The sequence below is a fragment of the Gekko japonicus genome, unplaced genomic scaffold, assembly GCF_001447785.1.
Source record: "Gekko japonicus isolate JY-2015 unplaced genomic scaffold, Gekko_japonicus_V1.1 scaffold47, whole genome shotgun sequence".
Classification (NCBI taxonomy): Eukaryota; Metazoa; Chordata; class Lepidosauria; order Squamata; family Gekkonidae; genus Gekko; species Gekko japonicus.
In genome coordinates this window covers 612,657-639,633 of record NW_015165235.1, presented here as the reverse complement: position 1 = coordinate 639,633, position 26,977 = coordinate 612,657, and the positions used below count along the sequence as shown (strand labels likewise).

General features: G+C 42.0%; 1 protein-coding gene across 1 annotated transcript in view; it reads left to right on the top strand.

Annotated features, from left to right (window-relative positions):
• CPQ (carboxypeptidase Q) overlaps positions 1-26,977 on the top strand; it is a 245,742-nt gene that overhangs the window by 19,997 nt on the left and 198,768 nt on the right. Inside the window, exons 3-4 of the mRNA XM_015409855.1 lie at positions 14,745-15,205; positions 22,235-22,442. Coding sequence (XP_015265341.1) covers positions 14,776-15,205; positions 22,235-22,442 — 638 coding nt within the window. The 5' untranslated portion in view covers positions 14,745-14,775. The remainder of the gene's footprint in view (positions 1-14,744; positions 15,206-22,234; positions 22,443-26,977) is intronic.

Here is a 26,977-nt window from a genome sequence, read left to right as displayed (position 1 = left end):
GTCCCCGACCCTGGAGAAAAGAGACCAGCCATTGAAGGGCAAGCCCCTGGATCCCCACGTCGGCAAGGCGGTGGGCCAGCAACTGGTGGTCGACCGTATCGAAAGCGGCCAACAGATCTAACAACAACAGTGCCGCCACACCGCCTTGATCCAGATGCCTGCGGAGGTCATCAGTCAGAGCGACCAGAACAGTCTCCACCCCGTGACCGGGACGAAACCCAGACTGGTGGGGATCGAGGACAGAAGCATCATCCAGAAATGCCTGCAGCTGTGTTGTCACTGCTTTCTCTATCAATTTGCCCAAAAAGGGCAAATTAGACACCGGCTGGTAGTTGGCCAATTCGGCCGGGTCTAGAGATGTCTTTTTCAAGAGAGGGCACACCATCGCTTCCTTGAGTGCCCCGGGGAATCATCCCTCCAAGAGAGACTTGTTAATAATCTCCCGCAGGGCACCTCGAAACCCCTCGCGACCCATTTTAATGAGCCAGGAGGGGCACGGATCAAGGTCGCATGTGGTTGGGTGCACTACCGCAAGCAATCTGTCAACTTCTTCCAGACTGAGTTGTCAAAAAGTTACTAAACCCGACTCCAAAGACGTGCAAGGGGCCTCAAGTTCACTCACTGTATCAATCGTAGCGGGGAGGTCACGGCGGAGCGCCAAGACTTTCTCTGCAAAATAGCTCGCAAATGCCTCACAGCCAATGTCCAATTCCCTTACATTTTGCTTGCCATGTGGCAGGGTTGTCAATGACCGAATCGTGCTAAATAATTGTGCCGGGTGTGAGCTAGCAGAGGCAATCCTGGCCGCGAAGAACTCCCTCTTCGCGGCCTTGACTGCTATCTCATAGGCCTTCCTAAACGTCCTATAAGATACTCTGGACACTTCGTCGCGAGCACGGCGCCACCGTCTCTCTAGTCGTCTCAGTTCTCGTTTCCGCTGGCGCAACTCCTGGGTATAACAAGGCGCCCGCCTCAAGCGAGTCCGGAGAGGACGCCTGGGAGTAATCTCATCGATGGCCGCGGAGAGCCGGTCATGCCAGTCCTCCACTAGCTCATCTAACGAGCTGCCAGGGGGCTTCGGCTCCCGCAATACCATCTGAAGCCGCATCGGGTCCATTTGGCCTCGCGGGCGAGCAAAAATCAGCTCGCTGCCTAAGCGGGGTCGGGGTGGCATATTCAGACGAGCCTTCAAGGCCTGGTGGTCCGACCATGGTACTGCTATTGTAGCGATCCGGTCCACCATAACTCCAGCCGCGAAGATCAAATCGAGCGTATGACCGGCGCGATGCGTGGGGGCCGTGATCACCTGAGAGAGTCCCAGTGCCGCCATGGATGACACCAGGTCCGCAGCCCGGCTGGAGGTCGCGTCCTCGGCATGGACGTTGAAATCACCCACGACCAACAGCCGAGGGTGCTCCAACGCCCAGCCTGATACGGCCTCCAGCAGGGGAGTCAGGTTTTTTTTAAAAGTTCTTAATATCACAAGTTTAAACTCATTGCATGTATGTAGGTTTAGTTTTCATTCACATGACTGGAAACTAATTCTCATGGATAATGTGCTGAAGAACAGGATGGCTACTTTTAGTGATCCATAGCAAGCAATGTATAAATAAAATTACTCAGTATTTACTTGGGATTTGTAGTTATCAATTCATTTATCTGTGTGGGACAAAAACCTAAGCAGAAGTTATTCAGCCATTCTACTTGCAAATAAAATATTGGTAAATTCCATTGAAAACAGTATTTGTGGTTTCTAGAAAAGCTTCCCAGCAATATTTATTATGTGTGCAATGTATATTCATTGAAGGAATTCTAGTTGAGGATGTTCAAGGAATGTCTTTGTAACTGTGTGATTTGACAGTCTGAGTATATTTGGTTCCCATAATTCCACAGGACTGGCAGAGCAGACAGCACAACTCCATAGTCACTGCTGTTCCAGAAACCTGTGGTGATTGTATTACAACTGTCAATCACTGATTTCAGAAGTGTACGCAATCCAGGCTGGATTAAGACAGAGAGATCTCCTGATAGCTGAGAAGATTTTGTTTGTTTATTTGCTTTAAGATTTACAAGAAAATGAGTTGTGTAATAATCTTCTGCTTTGTTTGCTTCTGAGATTAGGGTCTGAGACTGGGCAACTTCAATAGCAAAGGGGGGGGGGATAATCACTGATTTTTGATGTCCTTATTTTCCTGTTGGGCAAATGTATCAAATGGTGGCATATCCCATTATTTTGCTCAGCATGGCAGCTCCCCAGCTGTACCTCAAAAGCAAGGGTGTAGTTGAGCTGGGCTAGAAGGACTGGTGAGAAGGGCAGGTGAGAAGCCAGCAGCATCTTGAGAAGGGGTTGTGACTTCCTCAGCAATGGTTTAAAATTAGAATTTGGAATATGGTCATTCTGAGTGTGAAAGTTTGAGTGTAAACTGGTGGTACTCACTGCGTGGCTTGCAGAGAGCCATATTCACAATTACCATAACCAAAAGAGCCACAACTACTGTATACCTTTGCAGTCACGTTCCTAAACGTGTGCATTGAAAGCAAAACTGAGGCCCCGGTCACACGGGCCGGATATCGCGGGGGGGGGGAGGCGTGACTGTTTGCCCCGGGGCAAAATAACGTGCGGTTGCGCGATCAGACGTCCCGTGGAGGTTCCATGGAGGTCCCGTGGGTAGGGGGGAAGTGCCGATCACAGGACAATCCTGCAGCGCGGCAAAGAAGCAGCGCGGTGCAGCAAACGGGTTTGTTTTTTTCTGTACACCAAAGTATGTGCATGCTCCGTTGGGTGCTTGTACGCATCCATGGGGACTTGGGAAAATAAAACCTTTTTGCAAGGGGACATGGGCGGGCGCCGGATGCCACTGGAAACGCGAGGTACTAGTTTTTTACCCCACATCTTCGGCGGGAAGCCTCGGGTGAGCCACGGGAGCTCTACGCTTCCCAGATGTGGCGGTGAGATCGTGCCCGGAAAATCCAACTATCTTCCGTCTCTCTAGCGTGGCTAATGTTCCGTGTGACCGCAGCCTAATGATGTTTTTATAATGATATTTCTACAGGAATTTTGTTTTAGTCCTTTAATCCTGTGCAAAATAATCCTCTGTAAAATACACGCCATTTAATTAGCCAAATAAAACCCTTCCACCTCTCTCACCTGTTTTATTTGCTCACACTCCGACATCTTCACAGGTAGATGTTGCATTGGGGAGGAGGCATTCGCATGAAAAAAGATTTCAATCCTAAACATCGTCAGGAGCCAGCTTGAGAAGTAGGAGTTCCCCTAGTAGGATGACAAGGTGGGTGAGATGAATGGGGTTTACATGAATGCTGTTCAGTGATCACAGGTTTCTACAGATCCAGTTAGTGGAATTAAAGGTCAAATTCTGTAGAGGCAGCTTTTGAGCACAGAAAAATAGGTATTTCAACTTGTTGCTGTAAGAAAATACTGGTGTGTTAACTTTCATCATCGTCATCATCAGGTTGGTTTCTATACCCCGCTTTTCTCTACCCTAAGGAGTCTCAAAGCCGCTTACAATCACCTTCCCTTCTCCCCACAACAGTCACCTTGTGGGGTAGGTGGGACTGAAAAAGTTCTGAGGGAACTGTGACTGGTGCAAGATCACCCAGCAGGCTTCATGTGGAGGAGTAGGGAATCAAACCCAGTTCTCCAGACTAAAGTCCGCTGCTCTTAACTGCTCTTAACCACTACACCATGCTGGCTTTCAGGGGTGTGGTTAACTTAATTGGGATGGGTCAATATTCGCTTCCAGCCAATCACAAGACCATGTTTCGGATACCATGTAAACCAGCAAAGGAGATGAAGCAGAGTTTAATACTGGTGTAGCTAAGGCTTCTGAATTCATGAGTGGTCTAAGGGTCCCAGTGCAGGGTTTAGGACCTGAATATTTATAAATAGTCCTAGTATGACTTGTGGCCATGCCCTAATCCTTTAGAGGATATCTATTCACCGCTTTAAGAATATATCCTCTTCCCCCTTCTTTGTCACTTTGGTTCCCATTCTCAAAGATGTCTTCTAGCGCTATCCATTTTGGATCCGTGTGCATTGAGGCTAAGCTTTTTCAAACTATTTTAATTGAATACTCTTGTTAAAGAGGACCAGTGTTTGGTCATGCAGCATGCAGTGTGAGGTGGTTTCCAAATTCAGCTGACCATTTGATGTGATGATTGTAATTGTGAAAAACTCTGTGTTCCAGATGGGAAATGTTGCTGGTATCAAAATGTCTGTGAGGTCATGGCAGGTACATTGAAAACCAGTGGGGCTTAGCAGATAATGTTTGAGACTGAAGTCCCATATATCCATGAATTCATTGATTTCAGTCAAGTTGCTGTTTCTTGACCTCCTTTACCTCTTTGCAAGTGAGAATCATATTGTCCGACTGCACAGAGCTGTTGTAATAATGAATACTGAGAACATTATGAAACACTTTGCATAACAAAAGTGCTATCGAATCGATTCACAGTAATTCTAATGGGGTGAGCGGTAAATTGCACTGCAACAATTAAATGAATATAACAAGGTTGAACTGTGTAACTCCCAGGCATACCAGATTCTGTACAAGCCTACTTAGTCTCCCAAGCAACAATTAAACATCTCATATCTTTATTATATCAAGAATAATTGTTAACAAATCTCCTGCCTCCACAGAGGTAAAGGCCAGATCCCAGCTGATAATGGAATAGGAAAGTTACACTTTTATTCTCCTGTTGCCAGGAACAGATTTCCCAGTGTTATGGTCAAGGGTGCTATGAGCTAAACGATGAGATAATTGCACTCTAATTCATCTATCTAATCCTCTGTTCCTTGATGAGGTTTTGTCTCTAGACCACTGATGAGGTGGAATCACAGCAGTAGAATAGCAGGCAACAGTTAAGAATCTTAAACTTCATGATTTAACACTGGTTCAGTTTGAAAGTGGTGTTTCTCTTGCAGTTCCTCAGTACTTGGGATAAAAATTGTGGCCATTTTTCTTCCCTGACAAAAGAACCAAATTTGATGGTAGGATGGATGTAAAAATTGATAGCTGTTTTGTGTAAAATTGGAATGCAACATATAAATGGCGTAAAAATCTGATGCAAGAAATAAGCAATGTGGGCAAACTGACACAAAAATAGATAAAATAGAAACACTCATATGCAAATTTCAGTTGTGGCCAAACCTGTAAGCTTTCCTGCTCAGGTCCAGGATAGAGATGTAACATTTTTGGAAACTCTGAAGCCATATTTGTTTTCTGTTGGGGGGGGGGGAAATGGAACCTTTTTGGAAGTTAAGTAAATATATCAAATTCTTATTAAATCAAAACTTATTTTACTACTTTAGCAACAAATGCATCATTTATAACTTGATGGTGGTAGAAAATGCTGTTTGTGAGTATATCCAGTACTAGAGAGAGAGGCAAACTGCTGCACACTATACTACTATAGCATGTGTATCATACTTTTCGCCATCCATGATATAGGAAACAAAATGAAAACTGAAAATGGAAAACACAATTTTTGTAGTATACAAGAAAATGTGTGTGAATGAATGAATTCTTCAATCTCCCTTAAAAAATTAAGCTGTACTGTGATTGGAATCTAGTGAATGAAAAGGGTATGGGAGATATTGGGGGAGGCAGGGGATGCACCCACTTGAATTCATCTCTGAAGTTTGCTGAACTGCATAGCAAAGCACAGCACTGTGTCCAAAAGCTCAGAAAGATCATTGCTAGCAACCTGGAACAGCAATCCTTGAGAAATGTCTTCATTTATTCCAATTTCAGCTTTTGCTGCTCTTGTTCCATGAGAGGAAACAACTCTGTAACTTAAAAAAAAACCCCATAATTCCTCTTATACTGCACATTCAGCTAACCTCTGAGCCAATTTATTCCACAGCTGTCATAACAATCTTACCCTTAGATGCTACTAACTGTGTCAGACGCCCCCATGTACCGTGCAAGTTTAGTTCCTTACCCTGGGGCTTTTAAAGTCTAATCCAATGTTATCCAAGCCACCTCATGTACTGCTAGGTATGTGATTTCCTGTATTCCTTGGAGGAAAATCAAATGAAGCATAGTTAGGAAACTATTCAGTTATTCACAGATTTAGGAGACTTTTTAGCAATTAAGTGGTTATTAAGCCGAGCCCATTGTTCCCTTTTCACGTTTCCCACTGTGAATTACGAATGAGATGTGCTTCTTTTGATCTGTGTTGGGCAACGGGGATTTCAGGAAATGCTGCCGTATAAAAATAGATGTGCTGCTGAAACTTTATTCATTTGGGCTGCCTTTTTCTCTCTCTCTGTTTCTGTCTCTTTCCATTTAGCCCATTATTGATACATAAGTTCTTAGGCGGTTATGTCTGTGATGCTTACTCTTCCTCCTTTTATCATCATTTCCCCCCCTTCTGTTCTAACACTTTGATGGCTGAGGTTATCTCATGCTGTGTGTTTGTGGCTATTTCTTTTCAATTTAAATAAAGATCATTGTACTTCCATCCTAACACTGAAGTCTTTAAGGGCCTCTTGGGAACAAACTTCAAACAGGTTGTTTTTTTCCTCCCTAAACCCATTACACTTAAATTCAGTATGATTGCAGACCCAGGGCTCAGTAAGGAGAGGTCTTGCGGAGAGTAACAAATTATGACACCAATCTTGGAATAAAATAGGCCACTGCTTTTTATTGATTACAGACCAAGGAGCATTGGCGAAGCATGGGGGTGGATCCAGGGGTCATTTCGTAGAAAAAGAGCTAGGGGGACTCATTAGCATAACTCATTAGCATATGCCAGCCCCCCTGACATCAGGGGCCCGGCGGTGGACCTGCAAGGCCAGCGGGAGTGCGAGGAAGCCCCGCCAAGGCCCTCCCTGGCCCCAGGCAGACAGGGGTGGGGAGAGGCGGGGAGGAAGCAACTTACCCTCCCTCTTCTCCTGCCTCCTCCTGGCTGAATGAGGGCTGGAAGCGGGGCGGTCGGAAGCAGGGGGCGGGGCTTCGTCATGAGCCCCGCCCCCCTGCACCTCACCCGGGGGAACTGCGTTCCCCCGCGTTCCCCCCCGAAATGACCTCTGGGTGGATCAAAAAATCGAGCAACCTGCCTGCTGCTCAATAACGCCCTACAGTCCACCTGCTGGGGAAAATCAGGGAATAACAAATATATGTGGTCACACAAGGGTGGCAACCACTGAGTGGTACGGAGAACAAGAAAAACTGTGAAAAAGTGACGCTTAATATATGTCTTTAAAGAATCATAGAAAAGTGGAACAAAAATAATATACATAATCATAGAAAAATATATTGACGGTGATCTCCGGAATGTCTTGCCGTTTCGAAGGAAGATCTTCTTCTGAACAAAGATGTGGGACAAAAACTGTCTCTCAGTAGTTCATATCCTCTGGTGACATCTCACAATTATCAAAGAAGATTTTCAATAATCATAACAGCTGTAATGTATAGTAGAACCTGCCATGGGCTAAGATGATCTCATAACTTCCATGCTTGAATGTCTTATGACAAAGGACCTAAAGAAAATTAGGGTTTTTTGGGTAAGAACCTTCAAAGTTTATCTACTTTGCCACTAGATCAATATTTCTAAATCAGTGGTCATATGGGTCAGGACCCTCAGGTGGGTAGTGGAGCTACACCTGCTAGGTCACAAGTACCTTATAGATTCACTAATTATTTTGCAACTGTTTGGAAGGACCTCCTGCTAGCATGCATGTATGCACAGAGAGGAAGGGTACAAACACCTTCTGCCTCTCCTTGTTTCCATGCTTGGGGGGGGGCAGCAGAATGGCAAGGGGAGGCCACTCTGTGGTGTAGAGGATTCTTTTTAGCCCAGGCAAGTTCAGAGAACACTCAGCACAAAAGCTCTCCCATGCCTTCTTCCCTGCCTGTCCAGCTCTTTGTTTCTGCCTTTTGGGTTCACCAAATGCTCCATGAGCATTTGCAGTGTAGATAGTCTTGCCTTGGTGGTGGAAAGTGCCATTAAGTCATAGCTGACTAATGGCAGTCCTGTAGGGTTTTCAAGGCAAGAGAGATTTAGAGGTGGTTTGACATTGCCTGCCTCCGCATTGCGACTCTGTGGTCTCCCATCCAAATACTAGCCAGAGCTGACCCTGCTTAGCTTCTGAAGTCTGACGAGATCATGTGTCTTGCCTTATTTCTTCATAAAAGGAAGGGACAAAATTGGGAGATAGTGCCTTGCCTCAGGTCTTTCTGGAAGCTCCAGCAGAGGTGAGATTTGTACAGATGACTTTCTGACTCCTATTTTTAGTTATCTGCTATAACGGCTTCTACTCCTTGTTTTCTAATGCCTGATTTGTACTCCAGGCACTTAGCATTACCCTGTTAATATTTTTCTCTTGTTCAAATGTTTCTCCTCTCAAAGTCCGATTCCTATCTTACCTGTGAAATATGTACAGATCAGCATTATTTTTCCTGTTATATACACTGAAATGGTAAATGTCATGGTCCACAGATGGAGACAACAGGAGTTGTGCTTGCTTGCTTTATAGCAGAGTTGAATAGAAACTAGCAAAGCAGTGTGATTTTGGCTGTAAACGGAAGACCCAATTAGATGTGATGAAGGGAACCATATGAATTTGTATGTGTCTGCCTGTGACTAAAAAGAAAACAAGGGGCCTATTTTTTTTTTTAAAACAAGATGGATTGTGTGAAGAGCTAACACTCCTGCCTCTTTCTCATCTTATAGCATTCTGCCCTACTGCTTTTAGGATTTCCCCCCCTGCCCCTCAAAGATACTGAAATGCTCTTTTAAAAAAGCGCCTGAGATTCTGCTTTTGGGACTTAAAATGGAAGAAGTCATCACGACGAAAAAAACTTTACTCTGGTACTTAATAACAACAGCAAGAATGATTTATGCACAATTTTGGAAAAATGAAAAAGTACCAGAGATCGAAGACTGGATACAAAAAGTTCTGTTCATGGCTGAAATGGATAAAATTACAAAAAAACTGAGTAATAAGGAAGACGACATATTTAGAGAAGAATGGAGTGACTTTAAAAAATATCTGGAAAAGAACTGGGATGTAAAACAAAATTTAATATGTTTAGAACAATATTAGGAAATTGATGTTATCTGGAAATAGTAGCAATAAGAAAAATGATATAACTGATGATGTATTACAATGTGGGTGGAAGGGTGGAAGCATTGCGGGAAGCCACGGGAGGAAGGGGAGGTAAGGGGAACGGGGTAAACAAAGGGAAAATGAAAATGAATATTGTTGGATGTTAAGTTCCTATTGAAAAAAATAAAAAGTTTGTTTACCAAAAAAAAAGGATTTCCCCCCCTGCCCCTATCCTGTATCAGAGGTGAGTTGGGCTAGAAAGAAAGGGCTAAAAGCACAAGTTAAGGTGGAAAGGAGGCAGGTTTTTGCTCCCTTCACCTGCACGCTCCATATTTTGTTTAAAAAGACACCTCTCCATTCCTGCATTAGATATGCATGGGTAAACACATGTATAAATACATGTAGATTCCCCCATCACATCTAATTAGGCCTTTAATGTGTGGGCAAGATGTTGCCATGTCCAGTGGTGACAACTTAATTGCACAACAGGTCAAATATATGGGGTTGAAAGAAACACAGGCTTCTCACATGCTTTTCAATTTGTTTGTCTGTAAGCAGAGAAGAACACTTCTACAGTGCTAAGTGTATGGCAACACACCAGCATACGTCCTGTCCCTCAGTTGGTTCCCCATAGTCACCTTAGACCTGCTCAGCAGTTCTTAGCCCCATCCATCATGACTGTTCCTTGTTGGTACCATGGTTGTGAGTGTGACTGAAGCATGGGAATGAATGAAACAGCTGAAATACTCAGCAGGAATTGCGGTTTTTCCTGAGTGGCTTTTTCCTCAGGGTGGCAAGGTAAGAAATTCCCAGTCAGGAGCTTTTCAAAGGAAGCCAACAGATAAATCTTTTTTTCCCTGTGCTTCTCCACACTCCCTGCCTTATACTAGATTCCTGTCAGATTTGTGGAGTGCCCCAAATCCAAAGTACTGTTTATCACCTTTGATTTGACACCCATTCTCCTTTTAATGTCAGATTTTTGACATAGTGTCCTTGGCAGGCCCCCCCCCAGGGTTGCCAACCTCCAGATAGTGCCTAGCGATCGCCTGGAAATCTCCAGACTGCAGAGATCAGTTCCTAGAATTACAACTGATATCCAGAGAAAATGGCTGCCTTGAAGAGCAAATTCCCACCCATCCCAGGCTCCACCCACAAATCTCCGGGAATTTTGCAGTACGGAGTTGGCAGCCCTACTCCCCAATCTGGCTGGCATGATGCTAACATTTTAGTCTGGGGGACAACTAAAGTAGTAAACTATAGAAGAAGTGGTATCAGGATGAAGAACCTATAGAAGTTACAGGAAGGCAGGAGCAGGCCGGAGCCAAACCAAGCAGCCTTTGTGGTGCTACAAACTAGCACTGCAGGGCCAGTCAGCTCAGTGGAGCAAATAGCTCACCCATTGCCTGGCAGCAATGCAGGAGGAGAGGATTGGTGATCTGACAACAAGTGGCATTGCTGATGAAGGATTTGTTTCAACAGAAGACCTCGGAGTTTTTTCCTTTTTCTTTAAGAATCCCACCGCTGAATGGATAAGGAAGTAGCTTTTTATGGCAGAAATGGACAAATTTACAAGGAAACTTAACAATAAAGAAGACGAAGAATTTTTCGCAGACTGGATGGACTTTAAAGAATATTTAGAGAAATATTGGGATGTGAAGAAAAACTTGTTTGGCTTTGATAACTATTAAGAATAGAATAAGGAATCAGTAGAAGTTGATTATAGTCAAAGAAAATGTTACCTATGAAGTTGATATAAGAATAAGATAGTTTAAGGAATTGCTACTTAGTAAGTTTTATCTTAGAGGAAGGGATTAATAAGAAAAAGAGATACAGAGGGGGTGGGATCACTGAGGGAAGGCTGAAGAAGGGGAGGGAGGGGGAAAAGGAAAAGGGATATAAGATGAATGATGGAATGTTATAATACTGGACATGTTGATATATCCTGACAATAAAAATGTTTTTTTGAATCCCACCGCTGCCACCATGTATGAACCAGGAACTACACTCTCGGTTCTTCTGCCAAAGCCTGATAGGGCTCAAGGTCACGAGCTGGCAAAGAGCAACTTGTTTCTCTTTATCAGCACCCCAAGCACCTTGCGCTTGAAAAGCTCACCTCTCCAGTGTCCGGTTCGCCTCTGGGAAAAGGGAGGGAGGCACCCATTAACAACGCTGCTCCACAATTCAAGTCTTGAAAGGTTCAACAGAATTTATTGAAGATGATTGCTAAAGAAAAAGTACTAATAACTGCACCATAGCAGTGAGTATCAAACATACCAACGTTCACAGAGTTTCAGGCTCTCTCGCCCCTCATAGCCTCGAAAATAAGTTAAGTTTTTTTAAAGAAAGACATCCGATATTAAACTGTCTGACCGCCACTCAAGGCCAAGTAGCTAATTATTGTTTGCAGCTGTGGAGTTCTTAAAGAAAAAGGAAAAAACTCTGAGGTCTTCTGCTGAAACAATTCACGGGGGTGGAGCTGAAACCACTTAGAGTGTCTATTTCAAATTAACCATCTAAAAGTGAAAGGAGAAGCATGTGCTGCTTCCATACAAATGGCCTGTCACAGATATGGCCAGAAATATAGGGGAACAGTGCTGGACTTGACAAAAACGTCACAGAAAACATCTCGGTGCGTAGAAACAGACACTGGCCTATTAGTTAAACAGGCCAAAAAAGAAATCCAGAGTTGCAGAATAGGATGGCCTTTGAGAGGGCCAAGAAGATGAAGTAATAACATCATTATATGGCCTTGTGTAGATAAGAAGCCATTAACCATTGAAATTCTGTTTTAGATGTTATGAAAGGCAGTATATCGAGAACAGGGAACGGACTGTATGAAAATCACAGTGTTGGAAGCTACAGGGAAATGGCTGAGTTTACCTTGGTGATGGTATTGGTGAAATCCAGCTTTATTGGCTTAGATGACATCAATATGCATGTCAAAGCTAGAGCTTTTGGCCCATTTTACAATTTCTTGGTGTCTGCAGTAACCATCTGGATCAATACACAAAGCAGGATCTATACTAGAAAAAAAACAGATTTTTGTTTTTGAAAGCCATTACTAAATGCAAGTGCTCTGGTATTTGGCAGCAAATCTTAAGAAGACTCAGATCTTTTTCAGTTTAACTGTGGTTGGTAAATGGAACCTACATGTTCAGAGACAGCATTTTATTGAATACTAGGTGATTGAGACAAAGCACAAGGAAAGCCTGTTGCCTTCAGACCAAGTTTTGCAAGCCTCCCGGAAGTATTTGTCTGGTCACCTTTAGAAACAGAAAGCTGGATTAGGTGGACATTTGGTAGCTTGATCCAGCAGAGTGATCTTATGCCTCTTTGCTTAATTGTTAGGTTGCTTTTCAATAATAAGATATGTTCCTGTGCCAGTGTCACAGCAGTAGATCAGTCAGATTGGGTCCAGAATTGTTTGCGGCATGAAGGGATGTTTTGGGGAGAGGTATTCGCTCTGTGTCTTGAGAACAGCTCTGCTGACAGTCTGAATTGGCTTTCAGGCTGTTGACTAAGTAGCATCTAAGCATCCCTTCTCATTGTTCTGGTGACACAAGTTTCTCTGGCATAAAGGGCACAACTGTGCTCTTATACATGTCCCACAGCTTCCACAGGATTTAGAGATATTCCCAGTGGACTGTGCCCTAATCCACTATAGAGAGAAAGGAAAATATTTCAGCAATAAAGGAGAACATTAAAAAAGAAAGAAAGAAACCTGTGCAGTTTCAAAGCACTTTTGAAAACATGAACTAATTAGCAGTCCGCCTCTGCATAGAACAACTTGATGCTGAGAATATTATTCTTTGTAGAATAAGGTTCAATTTTGCATCTGGGATTAGTTCTTTAAAGATAAGCTTGCTTTATTCTTATGACAATTATAATTAGCTCTTAATAAGGGTTGTAAGGGATTTTTTAAAAAAAACTTAGAAGGGGCTGTGTTCAGTTCATCGGAAGATAAGTGTTCCAATGTAAGATCTTATTGTTAAAAAGTCTCTAAAATATTGATTTAAGTATATCTATATGTTTCTTCCCCCCTCCTGCTTCTTGCACACGAGCATGATATTTAGTATTCTAATTGCAGTTCAGTTAATTTTAAAGGGAATGGATAATGGCTGTGTCCCCTTTTATATATAACAATAAAGAGTGTTTGATATGCATTCTGCATCTTAATTCTTAGTTCTGTTTTCTGTTAGAAAAGATCTTTGTAAGCTTTTCAAAGACTTCCAGATTCCAAGGGATCAAGCATGTCATTTTACTCATTTCAATTTGTGTCAAGTTGTTTTAAGGGGAGCAAGACCCTTGAGAGTGGAGACCCAGAACTAATTTAAAGCCGCAGTAAGGTGTATAGAAATGGAAGGTGTCCCAAAAGAGACACAGCCAAGTCCCTAGGCAGAAGGAAGAATCTTTCCACAGCCTTCCTTCTGCCCATTTTGTGTATACACTGAACTCTCTCAGTCAATCAAGCCCTTTACGTTTCTTTTCTCTAGGTTTCCATAATTCAGTTTTTTCTGTTATTGGTACAGTCACAAGGCTATTTCAAACTGTATTGATATTGCAAACAAGAGAATGACTGTGTAGAACAACTTTTTTTAGAATGTTCCTTGAGTACTACTCGAGTGCCTCAAAGGGTACTAATGCCCAGTTAAGAAGATGATTGCCAGAAGCAATAAAGCAGGTTTTTTTTTAATGGCCTGTTATATAAGGGTAGTATTAAATACTGGACTTGAGGCAGCACTTATCGAACAGTGATTTCTTGTATTCAGCTCAGAACACAGCACACAAAACAACCCAGCAACAGTCCCCATTTATATACAGTCAAGAGCAGTCAAAACCACACCTCCTGACACAGTAATAACCAATCATAGCGAACACTACAGCATACCTTATTTGCATTTCCTGTTTCATTCTAATCTTCCCTGATTGGTCTGTTACTTGGGCAGCCAATCAGAGCAAGTGCTCTATCATACCGTACTAGCAAGGAATGGTCTCTTAACACAAGGCTCAGGCATTAGTTGCTTCAATACAACTACCTCTACATAGTAAGAGCCAATAACAATAATTCCCTCCAAAATATGCCCTCTTCTGATTGGCTCACAAGGAGAATCTCAGGATCCTTGCAGACTATGAAGCTTGGCAAGAAGTTCAGCCACAGTATTAATACGTAACAGGTAGTGTTCTCCTAACAATTTGACAGTTTCTTTGCTTTTGGTAACTGAGGCCTAGTTTTCAAAGGTTTCTTTTACACAGAAAAGTAAATTCCAGGGAGAAAGGCTGTGGCTTTTCAATCATGTGAGCTCTCACCTGTATCCCAGGCACAATTCTATGACCTCAGCATGAACCGGACCTGAGACTAACCTTTGTCCTAGTGCAGTAAAAGCCGTGCTTCCACTGATGTCTGTAAGTGGAATTTAGCCAGAGTACCTTTCCTTTGGGAATGACTGCATCCCAGTGGCATCCCTTTAAACAGCAATCAAATGTGCTCTTGTCCTTCTCATTTGGTTTCAGTAACTACCACTACAAATTGGCTTGACTTTTCTACCACTTCACTTTCACACGACAACACTTGATTGGATTGGTTTTCCTCTTTAGCAGGCTACCATGCTCCACACTTCAAAACTGGAGTATTGCTGAATGATTGAATGTTGTCTTTTTCCTCCTACAGCTTGACGAGTGAAAACAGAGTGGAGGAAAAAATGAAGCTTCTGTTTTTATTAGCCTTCGTGCTCCTGTTTCCTCAAAGCAAAGGGAACCCATTAAGCAGAGACGATGACGGCTACCAAAGAACATTCGAAGACCTGAAGAGGGAAATAGCTGGCTATTCAGACATTGCCAAGAAAATTATCGACCTTGCTGTTTATGGCAGGGCCCAGAATAGATCCTACAAAAGGCTTGCGCTTTTTGTGGACACTATTGGACCAAGATTAAGTGGCTCAAAAAACCTGGAATTGGCTATCAAGTACATGTATAAAGCTTTGAGGATGGATGGCCTGGAAAATGTCCATTTGGAACCAGTAAAAATCCCCCCCTGGGAAAGGGGGAAAGAGTCAGCAATGATGGTGGAACCTCGCAATCACAGCATTGCCATTTTAGGGCTTGGTGGCAGCATTGCAACTCCTCCTGAAGGTAACCAAGATTCATTTAGAAGAGCTATTTTGTTCATCCATTTGATCTAGGGTAAAATTGAGTGGGTGTACTTTATCAAAGGGTGATTAGTCCCCTTTGGTTCTCCTTTTTTTATCTACCTCTTTTCTAGTTCCTAAATTGCTGTGCACCACAGACCCCACTATATATGAGGCTTTTCACCAGTTGAGGTCTCTCTGACCAGCACTGTGCAGCATCCTGTCTTAACAAAAGGATAGCTTGAAGCAGGATCTTAGTGGTTGAAACTCCTAAACTTCAGAACTTCCTTTCTCAAGAAGTTCTGGAAAGTTAGAGTTACCAGATCCAGTTTCAGAAATTTCTGGAGATTGGGGAGGGGAGTGAGCTCAGTGGCAATGTGAGGCAGAGTTTCCAGGCCCCCATCAGACACAGCGGGTCCCCTGCTCTAGGGACCCTCCCCTGGTGCAACCAGCTGGCCAGTGGAGGACTTTCTGGCCTCAAAGGAAGCATAGGACCACATTGCCAGCAACTTAGTGATGCCATTTCCGGTGAGTACTGGAAGGGCTGTCGTCATGTCACTGGCAACGCAGGGACGCTCTGGAAAAACTGTATTGTAAAAATGACTTCTACTGTAGAATTTTTGCTCAAATACCAGAGCGCCCTGCTTTGCCAGTGATGTGATGATGTGACTTCCAACACTGGCCCAATCTTCTTTTTGCTCCCAGTAAGTCCTCCTCCACTCCCTGTTGGTTATCAGGGAATACCTGGCAACACTGATGTGCTGCCATAGAGTTCATTCTGTCGATGAGGAAAAAATTATTTCTGTTCAGCCACCATTATTTAAAGCAGAATATATTTCAATTGGAAATCTAATTATTTAAGACAGATTATATTGCCTTCCTTAAATTCAAGGCAGTTTAGAAACATCATTACCAACATTTTCAGAGCATTAATTCAAAATATTTCTACCCACATTCTCACTACTACAGGCTCCCGAGGTGACGTCCCACTTGTAATAAATCTCATTAAAGCCCATAAACATAAAAAATAACAAATAATCAGCATTAACAATAATAAGCAATTGAGATGAATAGTCATTAATAGTCATTAATGCCAATAGTAATTAAAGCAGTTACAGTACGATCTGAAAATCATTTTAAAATTATCTAACGGTCAGTAGTAGCAGTACAAGATGATAAGAACTATTTGGGATGGGAATCAACCAAAATCTCACAAAAAGAAGATCTAGTGCCTAAAGTAGAGCACCAAACAAAATAGCCATCATGAGAGAGTTCTAAAGCTGAGGTGCCACCACAACCAAGGCCCTGTCCTCAGAAGGTGGGTACACACTAAGCAGGTTGTGACAAAGTTTGTTGGTCAGAATTATTTATACCCTGACTTTTTTTTTCAAATTCACAAAAGGCAGCATACAACAAAAATAATTGCAATATCATCAAATAAAAACTGAACGGAATTGCAAGAATCTGTTACTAATATAAGGTCTAAGATCAGTAATGTCACAGTAAGGTAAAGGTAAAGGTTCCCTTGCTCGAAAGCCAGTTGAATCCAACTCTAGGGTTGCGGTGTTCATCTCCGTTCCAAAGCCGAAGAGCCAGCGCTGTCCAAAGACGTTTCCGTGGTCATGTGGCCGGCATGACTAAACACCAAGGCACACAGAACGCTGTTACCTTCCCACCGAAGTGGTACCTATTTATCTACTTGCAATTTCTTGCTTTCGAACTGCTAGGTTGGCAGGAGCTGGAACTAGAGATGGGAGCTCACTCCATCATGCGGCACCTGGGTCTCGAACTGCTGAACTACTGACCTTCCACAGCGTCTTAACCACTTGAGCCACCGCAGCTCCAATGTCTGAATGTCACAGTAGCAGTGTGTAAAGTAGCTCACATTAGAACTCAGATATCATCAACAGGAGAGCGTTATTAAGAACCACTATGAAACAGTCTACATACAAAAAGTGCAGTGTTTCAAAGAGAAGGGGAGGGAGGACAAGAGAAAACCAAATATACAGAAAAAAGGGAAACAGCTAGCCTAAGGGGATGTTTTCGTTTGTGTCCTAAATCTTTGAATGGGGCAAACCAGTGTGGGGAGAACACTCGGGGCACCACCATTGAAGGAACCGCCCCCATCTGTGATGCTTGACTCATTTCACTTTCTCAGGCAGTCACAACGGGGAGGGGGGTGCACTCTGATAAAGATAATGACAAGTCTGTAAGAGAAAAGAAGCTCCTTTAAGTTACCTGTGTTTGCTTGTGATCTCAGACTGGGTCTTACATTAAGCATCAGAAGACTATAGCTGTGCTCTGTGGTCAAAGACTGAAAATGTTCATTCTGACTGATCATCATTAGAAAGCTCTGTCCTTTTCTCTGTGCCCTTTATGTGTCTTCCTGTTTATAATATTGGTAGAGAGCCAGAGTAGTGTAGTGGTTTAGAGTGGTGGACTGTAATCTGGGGAACTGGGTTCGATTCCCCGCTCCTCCACATAAAGCCAGCTGGGTGACCTTGGGCCAGTCACAGCTCTTTCAGAGCTCTCTGAGCCCCTAAAAATAAGTCTAGCTTGCAACTAGCATAATGCTAAGAGCTTGAACGTGCAGCTGCCAGACAATCTTAGGGTCTCTTGGCTAGTCAACACATAATGCCATACAATAATTAATTAATTATAAAACTGGCTTTTTATTCTTAGAAAACTCAGAGTGAGAATCATGTTTTAAATCAGCCTTGGCAGAATTGTCCTGAAAAACAGCAAGCATCTTGAGACCTCCTTGGTGGTGGGGGAGTGTCTTTCGTTAATGCAGCAAGGAACTGTCAAGAAGAGCTACTGTTCTTTCTCCCCTTGATGAGCAATCATGAGCACATGTTATTATGTTTTATCTCTCCATGCAGTACATAAATGGCACGTTGGGATGAATTACCTGCTGCCAATCCTGCTCATCTGTTGCCGGAGCTGATATGTCATGCAGATTGCAGAGCCAGCCTGCAGAGACCTTGATTTTTCTAGTGGAAAATGAAATTTCTGCAGATACCTGGCTTCATTTCCACTGGCATCCCTCCAGCCTTTAGAATAATCCTGTCACTGGGACATTTCTTAGCTATATGGCTGAAACTCTTCTTCATTAGGAGCAGCTGGAGCCTCTCAGTTCAGCCACTTACATGCCAACAATAACAGCGGTAGATTTTTGCACTTGGTGCTCAAATGTGGCATGTTTGGCACTTTAGAAAAAAGTTGGAAGCCAGGACAGTCAGCCAATTAGAATTTCCTCACCTGTCTTATTCTGTTTCTGGAAGAAAAAGCCAGTCTCTCTTGCAACATTCAAAACCATCTCTCTAGCATATCTAATAAATTGTTAGAAGGAAGCCAGTGTGTGTGATTTGCAGAACAATTCTGCATCCCATCGTCTTTGATGGTTTTAGAAAGGGTATGGCTCCACTTAGGATTGCACTTCGTCTAGAAAGAATGAACTCATGAAGCTGCCTTGTACTGAATCAGACCATTGGTCCATCAAGGTCAGTACTGCCTACTCAGACTGGGAGCAGCTCTCCAGTGTATCAGGCAGAGGTCTTTCTCATCTACTGCCTGTTCCTTTTTTAAACTGGAGATGCCAGGAACTGGGGACCTTCTGCATATCAAGCAGATGCTCTACCATTGAGCCACTTCCCCTCCCCAAACTTGCAGTCCAGAGACATCTGAAGATCTGCAGGGATGGAATTTTTTCTTATAGTCTTCATCTGATCAACATCGTGGTACCTGCCAATCCATTAGTATTTCCACCTGGTCTGGATTGGGTCTCAGTCAGCTCACCTTTATGCAGTGCTCCATTATAGGTAAGCAATGATGGTGCAAGATCAGGATCGGAGAAAATAAGAGAAAGGGAATTGGACAACATAAGAAATAACTGTAGCACTGGACTTCACATTGCCTTTTTATTTATAAGCTATCCCCCTGGCCTTTCATCATATCCAGCATGGAGTAAGAAAAGAGCAAGATTCTGGAGGGTTCTGAGAAATACCAAAGAGATGATGAACAACCACCCATAATGTTCTCTAAAGGCCTCCCGACTAAAGATGAGTAGAGCTGCTCAAGTGTACAGTCCATCAAAACCTGCCAGGTCTTAATTATTATGTTAATAATATTTATATACTGCTTTCCAGTGTTCAAAGTACATTCTGGACATATTCTAATCCTGGCAACAACCCTGCAAATACTGCAACCCTGCAGTATTACCTCCATATTGCAGAAATGAGTGCTGAGGCAGCCCTGAGCCAAATGGAATGTTTTGCCTAAAGTCATTTAGTAAATTGTGGTCTGAACCAAAAACTTTCAGGTGGTGGTTGGTCTCTTACAGTGTAATCCTAAGTAGTGTTATATCCTTCCCAGGGCCATTGGAGGTAGGGTTGCCAGCCTCCAAGTAAAAAAATAAACACTTTAATATCGCAAGTGCAGATTAATTGACCAGTTTCAATATAGCAAAATTCATAAAGGATCACACTTGTTTGATACATTCACAAGGTCCATCAAATTCCTTTGTTAATTTCACAACAAAAATTCTTCTTAGAAATCATGCAGCTGTGCAATGCAACAATGGACACATCTGGATCTTGGGATTTGATCCTTTATGAAATTTGTTATATTGAAATTGGTCAATTAATTGGGGTCAGGAAGCAGGTTTTTTTGTCAACTTCTGCGCATGGAACAGGGGTCACTGAGGGTGTTTGGGGGGTATTTATTAATTTCCTGCATTTTGCAGGGGGTTGGACTAGACGACCCTAGAGGTCCCTACCAACTCTATGATTCTATGATACTATTTTATGATTCTATGACCATTTGAAATCAGACATTCTTCCTCAAGGTCACCTTATAATGAGGAACTGCATGAAAGGAAAACGAAACTTCAAGTATCACTCACAGCCACAGCAATGCCCGTTTCTAAATGAGACTTACCCAGTGCTCTAATCATTGGGTAAAGCCTGGAGATCTCCCAGAATTACAACTGATCTCCAGATGACAGAGATCAATTCCTCTGGAGAAAATGACTGCTTTGAATGGTGGACTCCGTGGCATTTTACTCAGTTGAAGTCCCTCCCCTCCCCAATTCTACCTTCCACAGGACCGCTCTCATTTCCCAACCTGGAGCTGGCAACCCTATTTGAAGTAAATGGGTTTAGAAAGGTGTAACTCTGCTTAGCAGGTTTACTTAGAATCATACTTGGGTCTACTCAATTTGACTTACTCCCAGGAATGTGTGGACTTAGGATGGTACTGCTAGGTATTCTGCTGTACCAGCTCCTCATTTCTGTGTGTATATCTGATTCTGAACTATGCTGGTACAAAGCAAGTGGATATGCGTGTGTGTAACTCATGAGGAACTATGATTGAAATATGGCTGGAATAATTTCTGGAGGGCATTCGGAGCCAGAAGCATCAGCTAACTACACATGGTGGTATCGTGTATAGAACTCTACAAATGTTTGGTTTGTGGATTAAAAGTACCCAGATAAGACTGCAATTGGGATTATATGAAAGAGTTTCAGACAGGCTCTGATTCTTTTTCATTCTTTCCAGAGTCTATGGGGAAAAACTTGCTTTTCACTTTTACTGATGTGTTCTGTGGCTTCTAGGTGAAATGCATAGAGGTGGAATTCCAGGCATCCATTATGACTTCTATATTTAGCAGCCAAGTCTAGTTCTCATCGTTGAATAGTTTCCACTTATCTCTGTAACGAATCCGCAAGATTGGATCTTAAGTGTTGTGGTCATCTTGTGAATGATTCCATAAAAGCCATGAAATGTGGTTCCCAAATGAAATGTTCGGTGAAAATTTATGTGCGATGAAGGCAAAAAAAGAGTTTAAAATAATGGTTACCAGCGTTACCTATAAACATTTATTTGCTCTCCCAGCCAACGGGTAAGCAGAGTGGAAATGCTTTTAGAGGTTTCACTTGCCTTCACAGAGCAGTTTGTTTGTACTGGAAATTCATAAGTGGGAGATTTCCATTTTTTCAAAAAGCTTACTGACAGTTGTTTCTGCAGTCAGCTTTCTGTTTTGTTTTTTTAAAAAGAAATCATGTTTCTGGTGTTTTTTTTAAAGAAAGGATTTGTACATCATGGCTAAAAACTGTGTTCTAAGAAAGATGCTGGATTCATTTCAATGTTTCTCATGCGAGACGGTTTCCCTGGAGGCTTCTGCCCTTTGTAATAATTGTTCATGTTGTTCAGCAGCAAGGTAAAAAAAACCAAAAACCCACACAGTATAATGACAATGTTTTGAAAACATGTACAAATCATTGTAGTCATGCACATTGTTAAGCCACATAATCTACCCTTTTAATTATTATTGATTATTATTACCCTCATCCCCCCAAAAGCAGAATTCAGTGTGCTGCCAGTTGGTCAACCAAGAGGCGAAAACTCTTCTGGGAGAGAGTTTTGGCAGACCAGATGTATCCCCAGGCTTCCTGTACTCTACCACTTCCTTGTCTATGAATACATGCAATAGATGCAGGCATTAGGCTTGCCAGCCTTCAATGGGGCCTGGATATCTCCTGGGATTACAAGTCATCTCCATATTGCAGAGATCAGCTCTCCTGGAAAAATGGCTGCTTTGGAGGGTATGGCATCATACCCAGCTGGGCTCCACCCCTCAATCTCCAGGAATTTCCCTGTGTGAAGTTGGCAACCCTAGTAGGCAAGTTGTAGCACATTTTGTATTCCTAAGCATCAATACCATAAGGAAGGTGAGGCCAGGTGATGGCTTTGGGTGCTTGTATGGGCAGCAGAGTGGGAGACAGAACCCACGGAGCCACATTCTACTAGAAAATTCTCTTGTACAAGTCCCAGTAAAATGAATAAAAACTGTGCACAAGCAGTCCACCTCTGTGCAACGTACATGGGCCTCCATGCTGATTATTGGGCGGGGTCATCTTGAGGTCACTAACTGGGCAGGGTGCAAACTGTCACTTTGATGTTTTCCTGTCGGGCACCAAGTAACATCTTTGGCCTGCACCCATCCATAACTCCAGTGATTTTTCAATTCCAGGCATTACAGCTGAAGTCTTAGTGGTGGCCTCCTTTGGTGAGCTGCACCAAAGAGCTAAAGAAGCAAAAGGCAAGATTGTTGTTTACAACCAACCTTATGTCAGCTATGGAGAAACCGTGCAGTACAGGGGACGAGGAGCTGTGGAAGCTGCGAAAGTGGGAGCGAAGGCATCTCTTATCAAGACTGTTGCTCCATTTTCTATAAACAGGTAAAGGCTTGCTGCTTGTTGTGTGTACGCTTCACCCCTTCCTTCGCTGAGTGTTGCAGATTGTCAGCATGCTCAGAACCACATACATTCTCTTTTTTTATAAGAAATATTTTATTTTCAAAAAGAAAGAATAAAAAAGCGGGAGTATTACATTGTCATAGTATCTACTCAAATTTCTCATACATAACATAACAATGTTAATTAAACTTTTACCATAACAAAGACTATCATCTTAGCAACACTTTATCTTACTAACATGTCTAAATAAACTACTAATATTTCTAGTATATATTTTCAAAAATTCAAACTATTGGTTATTTTTCATCCTTATTAAAAGTTTCCATCTATTAATATATCTAAACAGACTACTATTGTTTCTACTATATATAATCAAAGAATAATATGCTAACCAACTTCATGCTTATCCTTTAGAAGTAAAAACAGTATGTAAATAGAAACAGGAACAGAAGAGAATATCATTTTCCAATTTAACTTCAGTTATGATGTACTTATTACTATATTAGAGTCATCTATGCCTTCTTATAAATTCTTTTTTCATGTAACTTAAACCATTACATTATCTTGATGTACATATCAGAATTCATATTCCAGTTATATCATATTTCTATTTTCATATAAAAGAGAATATACTATAAATAAGAATAAAAAATAAGGTATTATCACTTTATGTTAAAGTTTATCAATATCCAAATTATTATACTCTTTCTTAATGAGTTACAGCGATATGTATATCCATTAATAATCTTCATATTTGAATTATATCATATTTCTATTAACTCATATTTTGGCATCTAGTATTTGTTTTATATTTATGTTAGCAATCATCATCTTTACTATTATATTGATTCAATTTCAACTATAACTCATTTTAGTCAATTACACATAAGCTAGGATTCCTTTTATCATTTTTGTTATAGTACTTGATCCTTTTCTTCTTTTTCTGTAGTCTTTTTTCATTTCAGTCATAATTCTGTGCCTTTTCTCTTTATATATGGAAAGATTTTTTCTTCTTCCCATCTATATTCCATTCTTAAAGTAGTTGAGGATTCCATTAGCTCTGTTTTAGCTTCTAACAAAAGTATATTCTCTCTTTCCACTTCAGAAATTGGAGGGTTCTCTTTGCCTCAAAAGATCATCCCATGCAATGAATCTTGTATATTTTCATTTGCCATTTCAAAAGTTGAAAAGTTTAGCATGCTTTTCATGGATCTGTTGTTTTGTGCTATGTAGCTTCTTGCCTTTTCTTTAGCTGAGGAGGTCATTCCATGAGCTGAATCATCTTGAGTGAAGTCCTGTTTAGCTTGAATCTGTTGTCTGTGTGTGTCTTCCCTCTTGGTTGTAGTTTCCGGTTGAATGTTCTGCTCCTTATCATAGAGTCTCTCTAAGGCTTTTTTGATTGCCCGTTGAATTTCATTTTCTGGTATCTCTTGGCATTGTTCTCAGGAAAATTGCATCTTTTGTATAGCATCTAAACCATTTGGGTTATCTGTCTCTTTACTCGTATTTTGAAAAGCCATTTTCGTACTGGATCAGTGTTTAAGTCTATTCAGCAAAGTCAGCAAGCTCTGTACTTCTGTTTTCAATGGATCTCACCAAGCTGACTACGTACATTCTCAATAAGAAGGGGTAGTTCTATTCAGAATCTCTTGCAGTATATTATTTTGTTGCCATTGTCCTTCTGTTGTTTGTTTTACTTGCAGCTTTGATATCTTGCACTGGTTTCTATCTGGAATCTCATTAGCTATTTTGGGAGTTTCATGATTCCATTAATACTTTGTATCATCATGGTTCTTTTGGTGGGGTGGGAGCATTCTATTTACCAGAAATTATGGCACACTCATTTTCTCCCAAGTTTTGCTTCAGAGTATTCAGATTGACTCTTGCAGCTATCTTAAGATGGGAACTGTGAGTTTTCATGTATTGCAATTTTACTTATTGATGGGGGATATTAATAAGGAGAAGCTGTGCCCCGAAGCTAGAGCGTCTGCTATTCATGCAGAAGCCCCAGATTCAGTCTTTAGGATTTGCAAATTAAAAGCAATATGTAGGAGATGTGAAAAACTTTGACCTGACACAGTGGAAGAGCATCTGCTTGGCATGCAGAAGGACCCAGACTCAGTTCCTGGCATCTCCAGTTAAAAAAGGTAGTAGGTGATGTGAAAGACCTCTGCCTGATACCAATGTTCCCTCTAAGCTGAGTTAGTGTGAGCTAGCTCACAGCTTTTTAGCTTCTGGCTCACACATTTTTGTCTTAGCTCAGGACGGATGGCTCCAGAGCAAACTAATGCATGCAGTAGTCAAATTGTTCGCTCAAAACTTTTACACGAGTAGCTCACAAAGAAGAAGAAGAAGAGATTGGATTTATACCCCACCCTTCACTTGGAGTCTCAGAGCGGCTTTCAAACTCCTTTCCCTTCCCCTCCCCACAACAGACACCCTGTGAGGTAAGTGGGGCTGAGAGAACTCTGACGCAAACTGCTCTTTCAGGAACAGCTATGCCAGAGCATGTGACTGACCCAAGGTCACATCAGCAGGTGCAAGTGGAGGAGTGGGTAATCAAACTTGGTTCTCCCAGATTAGATTCCGCACACTTAACCACTACACCAAACTGGCTCTCAAAGTTGAATTTTTGCTCACAAGACTTCACAGCTTAGAGGGAACATTGCCTGATACCCTGGAGAGCTGCTGCCAGTCTGAGTAGTTAGTACTGACCTCGCTGGACCAATGATTAGAGTCAGTACAAGGAAGTTTCATGTGTTGGTGTCCTATTTTTAATTATTGGAGGAAGGTGCTTCTAGTGCTTCAAAGTATTATTTCATTTGTCATTTCAACACTTTAAGGGAAGTCTCTGATACTTCTAGATTACAGAGGGAAACTGAGTTGGAGTGTCAGGGTCATCTCAGTGAGGTTCTGGTTTTGATGAGATTTGAATACAGGCATCTCACATTCAGGTAGGACACTGAAGATGCAGTGTTGCCTGCTTTTTCTCTTTAACAGTGTGATCCTAGGCAGAGTTACAACACCTGTCTTGATGTCAATGGACTTAGAAAGGTGTTACTCTGCTGCTGTTATTTTTTATCTCTATTGATATTATGCAGACTCACATTTGATAGCTGTCAGTGTCACTATTCCATGGTATTGGGAACTTCCCGTGAACCTACAATAACATATTTACCAAAAACCTGGATGTACAAGGCCCTTCTCTTCTGAGAAATATTGCTAGTCCTATCAAAATTCTTTAATAGCTGACTTTTGAAATTTTCCCTGGGGAACACCTGTGTTCTGAATGAGTTTTGCTGTTGGCAAAATGTTGATGGTGACACAAATAAGAACACAACGCTTGTATATTTGTTGTGTTTTTCCATGTTTCACTGTTGAGCCCAGTATTTAGCCTGTATCAGAATAAAAAAAATAAAAAAATAAAAAACAGAAGTCAGGAGTTTGGGTATGAGTTTCAAAGGCTAAGGGCACAAGCGAAGATCAGAGCTGTGACTGAATACCCAATTCAACTATTTTTCCCTCCAGTCCACAGTGTAGCACGCTCCGTGGGCTCACTCAGAGCATCTTTTCTGTGGCAACATCCTCTTCTTGTGTTAATGTTTGATGGGTACTCACCATGTGGCTTCAGGAAATCACATTCAGAATCTCACCCTTCCACATTCCACATAGGCCACCATCAGAAATCCTCACAGTGACCCATGTTACAACAGGGAGGGAAAATTAGGTGCCACAGGAGGCTTTTTTCAGCGGCATCCTTTCGGTGTTCTCCAGCCATTTCTGTGTAACAGCTGAGGAACGTTCGGTGGGAGTGAAACAGTTGCTTATTTTCACCCCTTAACGTATGAAAATTGAATCATGGTATTTCAGAAATGAGCTCTATCTGACATTTATGATATGCAAGTGGATTGTAAAAGAGCTGAAAATGAGCACGGTTCTTTCAGACAGACTGTCTGCAGTTTTGCCTGTTAAACCGGCTTAGCCTGCAGACTTTTGGTCCTGATTTCTTGACAACCAAGAGGCCTGGAAAATTGTTTTTGTAAGGAAAGCTAATGTTAATGGAGCCAAGAGGAAACTACATGACTGTTATTGTTGGGGTTTTTTAACTGCCACAGTCCTGTCCTCTGAAACAAATGTATGTGAAATGGCTTTATGCTGTGCAAGGCTGTTGATCCACTTTCTCTAGTCTTGTCTGCCATGGCAGGCAGCAGTTCTCCATGTCCTTCTACAGAGGCCTTTAGCATTGATGCTTAAGGTTCATTACAAAGAATTGTATCTGAGATTATGCATGAAAAGGGCACGCTTTTCCCCTTGACCTATGGGCTTGCTCATTAATTTTAATATGCATCTTTTAAAAAGAAGAAGTTTTTTATGAATGCAAACTATGTTGTTTGGTCTTGGTCTTCTAGAGAGTCTTGGATTCTGATGGAAACAAGCATGGATGGCTTCAAAAGGGAATTAGATAAGCATATGGAGCAGAGGTCCATCAGTGGCTATTAGCCACAAGGTATAGATAG